Raw genomic sequence first — 13,650 nt, forward strand, 5'->3', positions numbered from 1 at the left:
CAAGCCTTCGATGGATTTAGGCAAGGGTGGAGTAAGTGGCAGGTGGTTGAGTAAGTGCCTAAAGCTAAAAATTAACTGAAGATAAAAGGGTGTCAGATAAGATAACACACTTCCTTCTATTGACTCCATTTCTACCTCACGCTGCCTCAGCATAATCAAGGACCAGTTGCACCCTGGCCCTCTCTCTTCTCCCCTCTGCCATCGGGCAAAATGTGTAGAAGTGTGAAAACGCACACCCCCAGACTCAGGGACAGTTTCTTCCCAGCTGTTATCAGGCAACTGAATCATCCTCCCACAACCAGAGAGCAGTGCTGAACAACTATCTACCTCATTGGTGACCTTCGGACTATCCTTGATCGTACTTTGCTGGCTTTGCCTTGCACTAAACGTTATTCCCTTATGTATCTATACTGCAAATGGCTCAATTCAAATCATGTTTTGTCTTCCTGCTGACTGGTAATATCTGGGTTCGATCCCGACTACGGGTGCTGTCTGTATGGAATTGAGTTTTTTCGTTCTCCCCGTGACCTGCGTGGTTTTCTCCAAGGTCTTGGTTTCCTCCCACACTTCAAAGACGTACAGGTTTTTAGATTAATTGGCTTGGTATAAATGTAAATTGTCCCCAATATGTGCAATACAGCGCTGGTGTGCGGGGATTCCTGGTCGGTGCGGACTCGGTGGGCCGAAGGGCCTGTTTCCGCGCTGTATCTCTAACCTAAACTAAACTAAAACATCAAAAAAGCAAGTCACTGCAAATGCCGCAAATCTGAAATAATAATAAATAATAATAATAAATAATAATAAATAATAATAATAAATAATAATAATAATAATAATAATAATAATAATAACAATAACAATAACAATAACAACAACAACAACAACAACAACAACAACAACAACAACAACAACAACAACAACAACAACAACAACAACAACAACAACAACAACAACAACAACAACAACAACAACAACAACAACAACAACAACAACAACAATAATAATAATAATAATAATAATAATAATAATAATAATAATAATAATAATAATAATAATAATAATAATAATAATAATAATAATAATAATAATAATAATAATAATAATAATAATAATAATAATAATAATAATAATAATAATAATAATAATAGTAGTAGTGAAAAGTGATTAACCCCAGTTCACTCTTACCTCCTTTCCAAAATTGAACAGAGAAAACAAGTATTGGGAAAAGAAGTAAACTGGCATCAGAATAATCACAAACTTAGTAAACATTTGTTGAAACATTGATCTTTATTCCAATATTTGAAGAAATTATTACATTGAAAATCATTTATAAGCAGTATATAGAACCTGAAACTTACCAATAATAAAATTTGAACAATCAAACAATTATTACAGAAACCAGCGCTTGCATGAGGCCAGGAAGTGAGCGGGCAAGATCATCTCTGACCCCTCTCATCCTGGCCACAAACTCTTTGAAGCACTTCCTTCTGGAAGGCGACTCCGGACTGTCAAAGCAGCCACAGCCAGACATAAAAACAGCTTTTTCTACGAGTGATAGTTCTACTCAATAACCAAAGTGCGTAGTCTCTTTTTTGCTCTGGTTTATATTGACCCATATGTTTAGACCGTAATGTTGTATCCTTATTGTTTTGATGTGGTTATGCTTTATTCTTAATTGTTAACTGTATGTTTGTGTTGTCATTTGTGAGCGGAGCACCAAGGCACATTCCTTGTATATGCACATACTTGGCCAATAAACGTATTCATTCATTCATTCATTCATGAGCCGAGAGCAGCTTCTGATAACAAGCAGTTACACATAATGCTTCACAATAATTATAATAGAGCTTCAGCAACAAATTACATTTCAACAGTTCGGAGCTCTGATTCTTGTTGACAGTTTCAGCCTTGGGGTTTTATTTACAATAAATTTGCAACAAGAGCTGATATTTAAATGGTATTTTTAACACATCTCAAATACATCACAGCACATTTAAGCAGCATCACTGTAAAGGATTCTGACCTACATACAATTTTGGGACTGAAAAGATAGGCTGGAAGACCCATCTTGGACTGAAGTGAGCGAGCTGATACAATACCCTTTCTGGAGATAATGCAACCACAACATGCTTCACAACTGAAGCTTCAATGAAGGAAAAGTCCTGAGAAACTTTGGAAAAGAAATACAAAGAGGTGAAGAGAAAAGTTGCATCTGCAACATCTTTCAGTACTATAGTCATTTAGAAAGGTTTCAAAGTGAATCTGTGGAATTCTTTGTCACAGAAGGCTGGGGGGACCAAGCCAATGGATATTTTTAAGGTGGAGATAGATAGATTTTTTCTTGATTAGTACGGGTGTTAGGGGTTATGGGGGGAAGACAGGAGAATGGGGTTAGGGGCGAGAGATAGATCAGCCATGATTGGATGGCGGAGTTGGCCTGATGGGCCGAATGGCCTAATTCTGCTCCTATCACCTATGACCTTATGAGATCTGCCTGCATGTTGTTGTTTTTCAGTTAACGTACTGGACCTGGGTACTCCACCATTATCGGTTCCCAATTTTAAGTGTGTTTTAATTGTTTCATTGAACATCCTTTGTAGCAATGCTTCTCTGGATTGATGTAACAGTTGGTCTACCAGTCGATGCCACCATTGACTTCATTTGTTCAGTACTGCCTTCAACCACTGAAGGTCACCTCACCTTCTGTCTCCTTTCTCTGTTCGTTTATTTATTTACTTATTTATCTATTTATTAATTTCCCTATGTTCTCTAAATCTCTGTAAAGCATCTTTGAGTATATGAAAAGCGCTATATAAATAAAATACATTATTATTATTATTATTATTTGTGGGAAGCAACTGCAGATGCTGTTTTACAGCGAAGATAGACATAAAATTCTAGAGTAACTCAGCGAAAGGCCTCAGAAGAAGGGTCTCGATCCGAAATGTCACCTGTTGCTGCCTGTCCCGCTGAGTTACTCCAGCATTTTGTGTCTATCTTCGTTGATTTAATTTGATCTGATTGAAAGTGTAAATTGTTTCTTATTGGTGTACCTGTTGGTATCCAACAAGATTCCATCGGTTAGTGTATCTAATAATGAAACTGTCCTTCAGATGATGTGATGGTTAATTCCTGAGCCAGTCTGGGTCATTGTCATTGCTGTTGCTCCAGTTGCCATTACCACTGAACTCAATCCTTGATCTGTTTGCTGTGTTTCTCGGAGTCCTCACTCATTTCAGTAACATCAGGGCTCAGGGGCATAATCAAGTCTTTCTTCCACTTCAGATTACCTGATAAAAGGAAACATTTGCTGCTTCAACATAAATGTATGTACAAAGAAAATGAACATAGTCACAGTAACAATAACATGATACTCTCATAGCTATGAACTGGTCTAACGATTGTAAAACTTACTGTCTACCTGACAGCTTATAAAGGTCACTGCAGAGTAATAACACTTGGCCTATTTTTTTTATCAGTCAGAAATATCAGCCTGAAGAAGGATCCTGACCTAAAACGCCACCTATCGATGTTCCAGCACTCTGTGAAACATCGCCTACCCATGTTCTCCAGAGATGCTGCCTGTCCCGCTGAGTTACTCCAGCACTCTGTGAAACATCACCTATCCATGTTCTCCAGAGATGCTGCCTGTCCCGCTGAGTAACTCCAGCACTCTGTGAAACATCACCTATCCATGTTCTCCAGAGATGCTGCCTGTCCCGCTGAGTTACTCCAGCACTTTGTGTCTGTCTTGGCCTATTTTTTAATTGTGCTTGCAATGTTCGATCAAAAGGCATTTGTGAAACAGTCCAATCTCTAAATTGTGTCCGTTTATTATAGTTTGAAGTTTATTTAAAGTTTGTCTTCAAACAAATAATTGTAAAGAGGACTGTGAATCAATGTAAATGTTTAAATATCTTACCATCTTCCTTAGCCTGAGTCCGAACATCTTTGTTGTGTGACTGAGACACATTTGTTGAACTGTGTGATAACAAGTGGATGAAGGTGTAGATTCTGGAATTAAATACATATTGTTCTGTTATAATAATGAATGCTATTGTAGACTTTTAAACAGCAGTGTTCACTACATTTTGACCAAGCACTATATTTGTAAGTTATCAGTGGTCTTTTGATTTCAGTTTGAGAACAGGTTGAGATTGTTAAAGTCACTGGACCTGGGAATTTAATGCACAAAACACATTTTGGAAATAGGTCTGGTAAGAATGGTAACAATATGCAAAGCCTGATGACTGGTTCAGATTCGTAGGTGATCTGCATTTAAGAGGCTTCGTGAGACCAGCAAGGATGTCTCCAGGACCTCCAGAGGCTCTGCTGCAAGGGCTGACAAATTGTTCCACATCACAACAGCCACACTGAACCAGCAATGTGCCAGGCAACTGCTTGTTTTTATTTGCAACAGTGTTCTGTTATACCAGTCCCAAAGCCTCAGACATTTGAACGTGAACAAAGGTTGTTCTGCCATTGGCCTGGTAATAAATGTGAGGCTGGAGGGTAGGTGGATGAATGTTAAGGAGAGGTGGCAGTAAAGATGTGGGAGATGCTTGCACCTCATGTTTCGCTTGGGCAGCTTACAAGCCAGTGGTATCAATATTGATTTCTCTAACTTCAAGTAACCCTTGCATTCCCTCTCTCTCCGTCCCTCCCCCACCCAAGTCATACCAGCTTCAAAGTCGTCTCATTGTCTGTAACTCGTTTTAACCTAGCACACAGCTCACAATGGCCTGTTTCCTTTATCATCGTTACTTTTTTTTGCATATCTTTCATTAATCTGTTCTATATCTCTCTACATCACCGTCTTTCTCTCTTGTTTCCCTCTCCCCTGACTCTCAGTCTGAAGAAGGGTCCCAACCCGAAACGTCACCTATCCCTTCTCGCCATTCGGCCCATCAAGTCTACTCTGCCATTCAATCATGGATGATCTATCTCTCCCTCCTAACCCCGTGGTTCTGCCTTCTCCCCGTAACCCCTGACACCCGTACTAAACAAAAATCTATCTCTGCCTTCAAAATATCTATTGACCTGGACTCCACAGTCTTCTGTGGCAAAGAATTCCACAGATTCACCACCCTCTGACTAAAGAAATTCTTCCTCATCTCCTTCCTGACGGGCGGCACGGTGGCGCTGCGGTTTAGTTGCTGCCTTACAGCGAATTCAGCGCCCGAGACCCGGGTTCGATCCCGACTACGGGTGCTGTCTGTATGGAGTTTATACGTTCTCCCAGTGACCCATGTGGGTTTTTTCCGAGATCTTCAGTTTCCTCCCACACTCCCAAAAACGTACAGGTATGGAGGTTAATTGACTTGGTAAATGTAAAAATTGTCCCCAGTATGTATAGGAGATTGTTAATGTGTGGGGATCGCTGGTCAGCCGAAAGGGCCTGTTTCCACACTGTATCTCTAAAACTAAAAACTAAACAAAATTCCCCATTTTAAATGATGGGATTGGTCGTTTCCCTCACTTCTCACTTGCACGACACAGTTTATGCAACGGGGCATCGAGTAAACCTATTTACCAGAACGTTTTAAAACAAAATTCACATGTAGTAATTTGAAAATCCCACCCCTGTATCTCATGAATTTCATTAGGCCACAACATTCAAGAGCGTGCAAGCCTTCTTTTCTGGGAATATACAAACAATGACAAAGAATGGTGGAAGCTGCATCACTTACCTGTGGTAGAGCATCGCCACAAACTGAATGAAGATTAAAACTGCAAAGGACGCCAGAAAGGCAAATGACACCGGTTGTATCTTGAGAAATTCATCCTCCACAACTGTCCCATTGGTTATGATTTTGGGGCTGATGATTCCATCACTAATTAATTGTAGGAGAAATGTTCCTCCCAGCCAGAGCACATTAATCATCAAATACAAGAAGATAGCCTGGGAGGAATTGGAATAGAAAAAAAATCATTTGTTAATAAATAGAATTTATTAGTAGAATTTAATTGAAATGTATTAAAATTAATTAATAGAAAAACAGATTAATTCAAAGTCCAAAGGGAATGGAAAACCAGTGTCGATCAGGCAATTTGGGTGCATTAATTGATATCTTGTCGTCCAATTTGTTGTGCGATTTCTAACAAAGGATACATCTTTGACCTGCGTGGGTTTTCTCCGAGATCTTCAGTTTCCTCCCACACTCCAAAGACGTACAAGTTTGTAGGTTAATTGGCTGGGTAAATGTAAAAATTGTCCCTAGTGTGTGTAGGGTGGTGTTAATGTGTGGGGATCGCTGGTCGGCGCGGACCTGGTGGGCTGAAAGGACCTGTTTCCACACTGTATCTCTAAACTAAACTAAACTAAACTGAAAGATACACCATTGAAAAAGAATGGAGTTTAGTCATGACCTCAGTGAAAGGCTTAAGGGTCTGCTGCTTCACAGACAGTGAGATGTTTTCTTACAACTCGTCCTCTTGCACTGCCAAACATTAAAATATTTGGATACTTTGCAATAACGGAAATCAGTATTCATGTCAGTGTGCACGAAGATTAAACAGCATGCAAAGATGTTAGCAATATTTAGCAACACATTTAAAAATGTATGCCAAATTTCCTCAGTGCAAACTCTTGAATATTGCAAACGCCTATTAAAAATGTGAGAGAAACACAGCTTCCACACAAATTTACACCCCAATGTTCAACTTGTTCAGATATTCAAGGTCCCGCCCCCCCGACACCAGTCTGAAGAAGGGTCTCGACCCGAAATGTCACCCATTCCTTCTCTCCTGAGATGCTGCCTGACCTGCTGAGTTACTCCAGCATTTTGTGAAGTAAATACCTTCGATTTGTACCAGCATCTGCAGTTATTTTCCTACAGATAATCAAGGAGTGGGTTGTGTTTAGTCCGTGAGTGTGAGCATCAGGTTCTCTCAGCCTACTGTGACTCACCAATTGTATGTTGAGCTTGAGTGGGGGTAGGGGTAAATACTTAATTGGGGTCATCAGGTGGGCACCCTCCTTCCTTGGCGTTTCGTTGATAGGCCCACGACACCTCCAGAGGGCTCAACAGCGACACCTGGCGTCCCAGGTGAATTGAAGCCCAGAGCTCACCTTTGGTGTGATTCTGACCTCCTGCCCAATCTGCTCTAACTTTGAACCTTCCACTGGCCTCTTGAATTGAAGTGAACTGAATTAATTGAATTAATTGAATACGTTAATGTAATAAGTCACAGTGACATTCTTTGCTTGAACCTTAGCTTGAATTCCGTGGCTGGTCCACCCTTGTCCTCCTCCACCCCCCCCCTTTCACAGCGCCCCCCCAGGCTGGGCCCTGCTTTGTTTGCCCGCTTGCCCACACATTCCCCTCACGCCGGGTCCCTGAAGCTATTAAAGCCTGATCATAGAGGCCCCGTGCAGTGAATGACCTGCTGATTATAACATATAACATATAACATAACAACTACAGCATGGAAACAGGCCTGTCCGGCCCTACCAGTCCACGCCGACCATTCTCCCTGACCTAGTCTCATCTACCTGCACTCAGACCATAACCCTCCAATCCCCTCCTATCCATATACCTATCCAATTTACTCTTAAATAATAAAATCGAGCCAGCCTCCACCACTTCCACCGGAAGCCCATTCCATACAGCCACAACCCTCTGAGTAAAGAAGTTCCCCCTCATGTTACCCCTAAACCTTTGTCCCTCAATTCTGAAGCTATGTCCCCTTGTTGGAATCTTCCCCACTCTCAAAGGGAAAAGCCTACCCACGTCAACTCTGTCCGTCCCTCTCAAAATTTTAAAAACCTCTATCAAGTCGCCCCTCAACCTTCTACGCTCCAAAGAATAAAGACCCAACCTGTTCAACCTCACTCTGTAGCCTAAGTGCTGAAACCCAGGCAACATTCTAGTAAATCTCCTCTGTACCCTCTCCATTTTGTCGACATCCTTCCTATAATTTGGCGACCAGAACTGCACACCATACTCCAGATTTGGCCTCACCAATGCCCTGTACAATTTCAACATTACATCCCAACTTCTATACTCGATGCTCTGATTTATAAAGGCAAGCATACCAAACGCCTTTTTCACCACCCTATCCACATGAGATTCCACCTTCAGGGAACAATGCACAGTTGTTCACCCTCAATGAATCCTATAAATGCTTTAATGACTGGTTGAGCCCTTTCCTTAGGCTGTACTGATGATGAAAGTTGTCAAAGCACTTGAATATTTGTGAGTATTAAAATTAATTCATAGAAAAACAGATTAATTCAAAGCACCAAAGCGAATGGAAAACCAGTTTCGATCAGGCAATTTGGGTGCATTAATTGATTTCATGTTGTCCAATTTGTTGTGTAATTTCTAACAAAGGATACATCTTTGACCTGCATTTCGGGTTTTCTCCGAGATCTTCAGTTTCCTCCCACACTTCAAAGACATATAAGTTAATTGGCTGGTGTAAATTTAAAAATTGTCCCTAGTGTGTGTAGGATAGTGTTAATGTGTGGGGATCGCTGGTCGGCGCGGACCTGGTGGGCTGAAAGGGCCTCTAACCTTAAACTAAACTAAACTAAAAGATACACCTTTGAAAAAGAATGGAGTTTAGTCATGACCTTAGTGAAAGGCTTAAGGGCCTGCTGCTTCACAGACAGTGAGATGTTTTCTTACAACTCGTAATCCTGCACCCTCAAACATTAAAATATTTGGATACTTTGCAATAAAGGAAATCACTATTCATGTCAGTGTGCACGAAGATTAAACAGCATGCAAAGATGTTAGCATGTGTTTCGCTCACATTTTCAATAGGTGTTTGCAACATTCAAGAGTTACAAACATGTACAAAAAAATTGAATTCAAGGATACAAGTAAGATATTTTCAAATATTAAAAACAGTAGCAATGATTTAAAATAATTAAATATATCTTAATTAACTCGTGTAGGAAAATAACTGCAGACGCTGATACAAATCGAAGGTATCACAAAATGCCGGAGTAACTCAGCAGGTCAGGCAGCATCATGGATAGAAGGAATGGTGATGTTTTGGGTCGAGACCCTTCTTCAGAATTCTTCTTAATTAACTCAATCAGTTCAGCAAAACTCTCACACTCATGAAAAGCTCAAACACCAAGCGATTGTACGTTGAGGAGATAGATTTCCCAACAAATATATTGGGGAAACTGCAGATTGTTCACATTCCATCTGCTTTTATGTAGAACTTTAAGGTCCATGTGTGTCAGATTTTATTCAAACATATGCACATCCATTAATGTGCCTGCAGAAGAAAATTATCCTGTATCACCACAGCAAGTTGGCCCAGAGGTCTAAATGCAAAAGCTATAAAATCATGTGTATAAAATTATGAGAGGAATAGATTTGGTAGACACACAGTCTCTTGCCCAGAGTATGGGAATCGAGGACCAAAGGACCTCGGTTTAAGATGAAGGGGAAAAGATTTAATAGGAATCTGAGGGGTAACTTTTTCACACAAAGCATGGTGGGTGTATGAAACGAGCTGCCAGAGGAGGTAGTAGAGGCTGGGACTATCCCAACATTTAAGAAGCAGTTAGACAGGTACATGTTTGGAGGGATATGGACGAGTATAGCTGGGACATTGTTGGCCGGTGTGGGCAAGTTGGGCCAAAGGGCCTGTTTCCACACTGTATCACTCTATGACTCTATAACATCTATCCATGTCAACTTCGCGCCATTGTTGAGAAAGTTCTATTTTCCAACCTTGTCCTTGAGGGATCGGAGTTCTCTCTGTATTCTTTTCGAATGCCATGTATCTCCATGGACAGGTTGTAGATACGTCTCAATCAGCTGACTCCAGAATAAGGTCTCATCCTAAAATGAGAGGAGAACGTATTTAGTTCAGAGACACCGTGGATAAACAGGCCCTTCGGCCCACCGAGTCCACACCGACCAGTGATTCCTGCACATTAACACTATCCTATACACACTATACATCATTTACATTTATACCAAGCCAATTAACCTACAAACCTGCATGGAGGCAGAGAGGAAAGCTCTTCGGCGGGTAGTCCATAGAGCTCAGAGGACTATCGAAACACAGCTACCAGCCTTGGAGGGCATCTACAACACACGATGCCTCAGAAAAGCCACCAGCATCCACAAAGACTCTTCACACCCATGCAACAGTCTGTTCGAACTTCTACCACCGAACTTCTACCAGCGAAATATGTGCTGCTGTAAACACTCTATTAATATTCATTTTTAATAAGTTTTAAATTAAACACTCGTGTCTTGCCCCTTGAAAGCCAGCAAAGTGGTCATCATCACCTCCCATCATCCTGTGTTGCTACTTTCAGAAAACTATGGATATGAACCAAAAGGTCCCTCCAATTCATCTTCATTTCAATATTCGTTTAGGATCTTGTCCACAACCTGGGGAATATCCCACACTTTCCCTGACCACTTTCGGTGGCCAGGGATATTATGCTCCTAATATACAAAGAATGACTTAGATTTCCACTGAATAAAATCTGTCAAGGGTATTTCATGTCACTATTCTGTTCTCCTAATTTCTTTCTTGAGTACACTTGTACATTGCTCAAGTGACCCGCTTGATTGTGGTTACCTCTACATGCCATTTGCTTCCTTTGTTTTCCTTATCAAACCTTACAGATCTTCAGATACACATAAAGTGCTGGAGTAACTCAACGGGTCAGGCAGCATCTCTGGAGAAAAGGTATGGGTGACCTTTCGTGTCGGGACCCTTCTTCAGACTGAAAGTGGAGTGGAGGGAACTGGAGGTAAGATAAAGCCAACATATTCCTTACATATCCTTCGTCATCCAAGATTTCCTCATCTTGCCATCTTTGCTGTTCACCTTTACTGGAACATTCTGGCCTGAACTTATGTTAACTCTCTTTAGAACAGACGTTACAGATGTGTGTTTCCTGCCTCTAAGTTTCCTCTGTGCACTTGTCAGGAAGACTCTGTGCCCAAGTGTAAAAGAGGACAGTCTAGTTCAGGCGAGGGTACAATTCATTGCTTAATGCAAGGAATCTCCAAGTGTTATCTTACTTCTTCCAGGAAATCTTCGGTAAAGAATGTTGTTTCGTTCAGCTTGGAGACCCAGCCTTGAAAACACAAACACCATAGTTCAGATAATATTTATACTCCACAACGTCTAAATTGACAAAGTCCTTTGCATAGATGGTAAATCTGCTTTCCTGTAAAACATCAATGGTCTTGGTGGATTTTTACCGGGATCCAAATATTTCAAGGTTACTTTGTGCAAAAGAGCAAATGCAATGGGTGGCTAATTAAGATTGATAAATATTTGGAAATGCGGTTCACTCACAGTTTTCTACTGGTAAGTCCAGTTCCTTCGTGATTTTGTCTGTTTCATTTGTACTTGGAAAATAACAGTGGAAAACAATCAGAGCAAGTTGTTTCACTATAGTCACTATAGTCAACACGTCTAGTCAAGAAAATGGAAACGTTCTCATTTTTAAGTACATTTAAAAAAATTATTAAAATATTTCTCTCCTTGCATTTTTGAAAAATATGTCATCAGGGCGGTATGGTGGTGCAGCGGTAGAGTTGCTGCCTTACAGCGCCAGAGAGCCGGGTGCGATCCTATCTATGGGCGTTGTCTGTATGGAATAAGCACGTTCTCCCCGTGATTTACATGGGTTTTCGGGTACTCGGGTTTCCTCCCACAGTCCAGAGACGTACAGGTTTGTGGGCTAATTGGCTTGGTAACATTGTAAATTGTCTCTAGTGCGTGCAAGGATACTGTTAGTGTGTGTGGATCGCTGGTCAGCACGGACTCGGTGGGCCGAAGGGCCTGTTTCCACATTGTTTCTCTAAACTAATCTAAATTCATCTTTTAAATAACAGTACCTTTATTGAAATTGGGTGGCAAGGCTCCTGAGGGAAGTTGGAGTCAGAGGGCAGGCCCAAAGGAGGGCAATCAAAGAACTTGCAAATGCCGCCGAACGGAGCAGTCACTGGCTGTGGCTGAAAAGAAAAGATACTGTCTGGGCTGCCACGTGACCATCTAGAGGCTAACCATAAGACACACACCCAGGTCTGATCACCCTGCAATGGTGGGCATGCCTCGACTGAGGGTGTCTTGTGATAAAAGGCCGAAACACCCAGTGACGTTGAGGTACACAACTGGAGATGTGTCTGAATGGTGGCAACATCACCTAGTGGTCACCCCCAAGAACAACACCAGTTAATTGTAGTGCAAACCTTAGGGATTGTAACATCCAGTCCTACTAATCAATCTACATGCCACCACAGGGATGTTTAAAGCAATAATTAGGAATATCCTCAGAGAAAGCTGGCTTAAAGTTTTAAGACGCGCAAGTAACTTTGCTAAATATTTGAAGAAGTAGTTAAGGGATTGTCGATGTAAGTTACTTCTACAGACTTGCATACAATTCCATGCAAGAAGCTATTTCGTTGAGTCACTCTAACCTTTTGTGTTTATCTATTGTCAATGTTGTCCTGGTGAATTTCATTGTCTGTAACTCATTTTCACCTAGCCCACAGCTCACAATGGCCTGTTCCTTTTATCATTGTTTCTTTTTTGCATATTTCATTCATTTGTTCTATATCTCTCCATATCACTGTCTAGATCTCTTGTTCCCCTTTCTCCTGACTCTCAGTCTGAAGAAGGGTCTTGACGCAAAACGTCACCCATTCCTTCTCTCCAGAGATGCTGCCTGACCCGCTGAGCTACTCCAGCTTTTTATGTTCTTCTTCTGTCTGTTCTAGTCCTGAGGATGAAATTTCAGTCTACCTTCTAAACGGTAAAAAGGCAGAAAATAATCAGAAATGAACATGATCAGGTCCAAGGACAGAGGGATCACAAAATGCTGGAGTAACTCAGCAGGTCAGGCAGCATCTAGGAGAGAGGGAATGGGTGACGTTTCGGGTCGAGACCCTTCTTCAGCCTAGGTTGTAGGACAGAAATCACTAAACCTGGTTAACAAATATATAACTTCATCTGAAAGGCTCGTTTTGTGTCTATCCAGCATTTTGTGCCTATCTAGGATTTTTATAGTATTTGATTAAGTGTTTTAATCGTCATGGTTACGGTAGCGCAGCGGTAGAGTTGCTGCCTTACAGTGCCTGAGACCCCGGTTCGATCCTGACTATGGGCGCTGTCTGTACAGAGTTTGTACGTTCTCCCCATGACCTGCGTGGGTTTTCTCTGAGATCTTCGGTTTCCTCCCACACTCCAAAGACGTACAGGTTTGTTGGTTAATTGGCTTGGTCTAAATGTAAAATTGCCCCTCGTGTGTGCAGGATGGTGTTAATCTGCGGGGATCGCTGGTCGGTGCAGACTCGGTGGGCCGAAGGGCCTGTTTCCGCGCTGTATCTCTAAACTAAACGAAGCTTTAAACGATCTCAATAAGACCAGTGAAAAGTTTGTTGTCATTCCCCACCAAGGGCAGGATGCAATCGGACTCTCAATTACCACAGTGACCCAAACAGTTTTGTCACACGCTTGTGACAGATTTCAAAGGACACAAATGATATTTACCTTTCAAGCGTCTTTTTAGTGGGATGCTGTGTTTTCCGACCATGAATGACCCATTCAAAGTACCATCGACCTATTTGGTATTTCAGGAGTCGATCCTTGGGTGCGCTTCCATTTTGCCCCTTTGCCCTGGTCTCTCTCGTTCCCCAAGATGTGATGTGC

The 13,650-nt window shown here is 41.5% G+C and overlaps 1 protein-coding gene across 1 annotated transcript in view; it reads right to left on the reverse strand.

Moving 5' to 3' along the window:
* Positions 1–3,189: 3,189 nt before the first annotated feature.
* The window catches only part of LOC144596878 (chitin synthase chs-2-like), a 51,730-nt gene continuing 41,269 nt past the window's right edge, over positions 3,190–13,650 (reverse strand). Inside the window, exons 12-17 of the mRNA XM_078405742.1 lie at positions 11,293–11,412; positions 11,013–11,068; positions 9,699–9,809; positions 5,691–5,902; positions 3,923–4,014; positions 3,190–3,290 (exon numbers count right to left, since the gene is read on the reverse strand). Coding sequence (XP_078261868.1) covers positions 3,190–3,290; positions 3,923–4,014; positions 5,691–5,902; positions 9,699–9,809; positions 11,013–11,068; positions 11,293–11,412 — 692 coding nt within the window. The remainder of the gene's footprint in view (positions 3,291–3,922; positions 4,015–5,690; positions 5,903–9,698; positions 9,810–11,012; positions 11,069–11,292; positions 11,413–13,650) is intronic.

The sequence above is a fragment of the Rhinoraja longicauda genome, chromosome 9, assembly GCF_053455715.1.
Source record: "Rhinoraja longicauda isolate Sanriku21f chromosome 9, sRhiLon1.1, whole genome shotgun sequence".
Classification (NCBI taxonomy): Eukaryota; Metazoa; Chordata; class Chondrichthyes; order Rajiformes; family Arhynchobatidae; genus Rhinoraja; species Rhinoraja longicauda.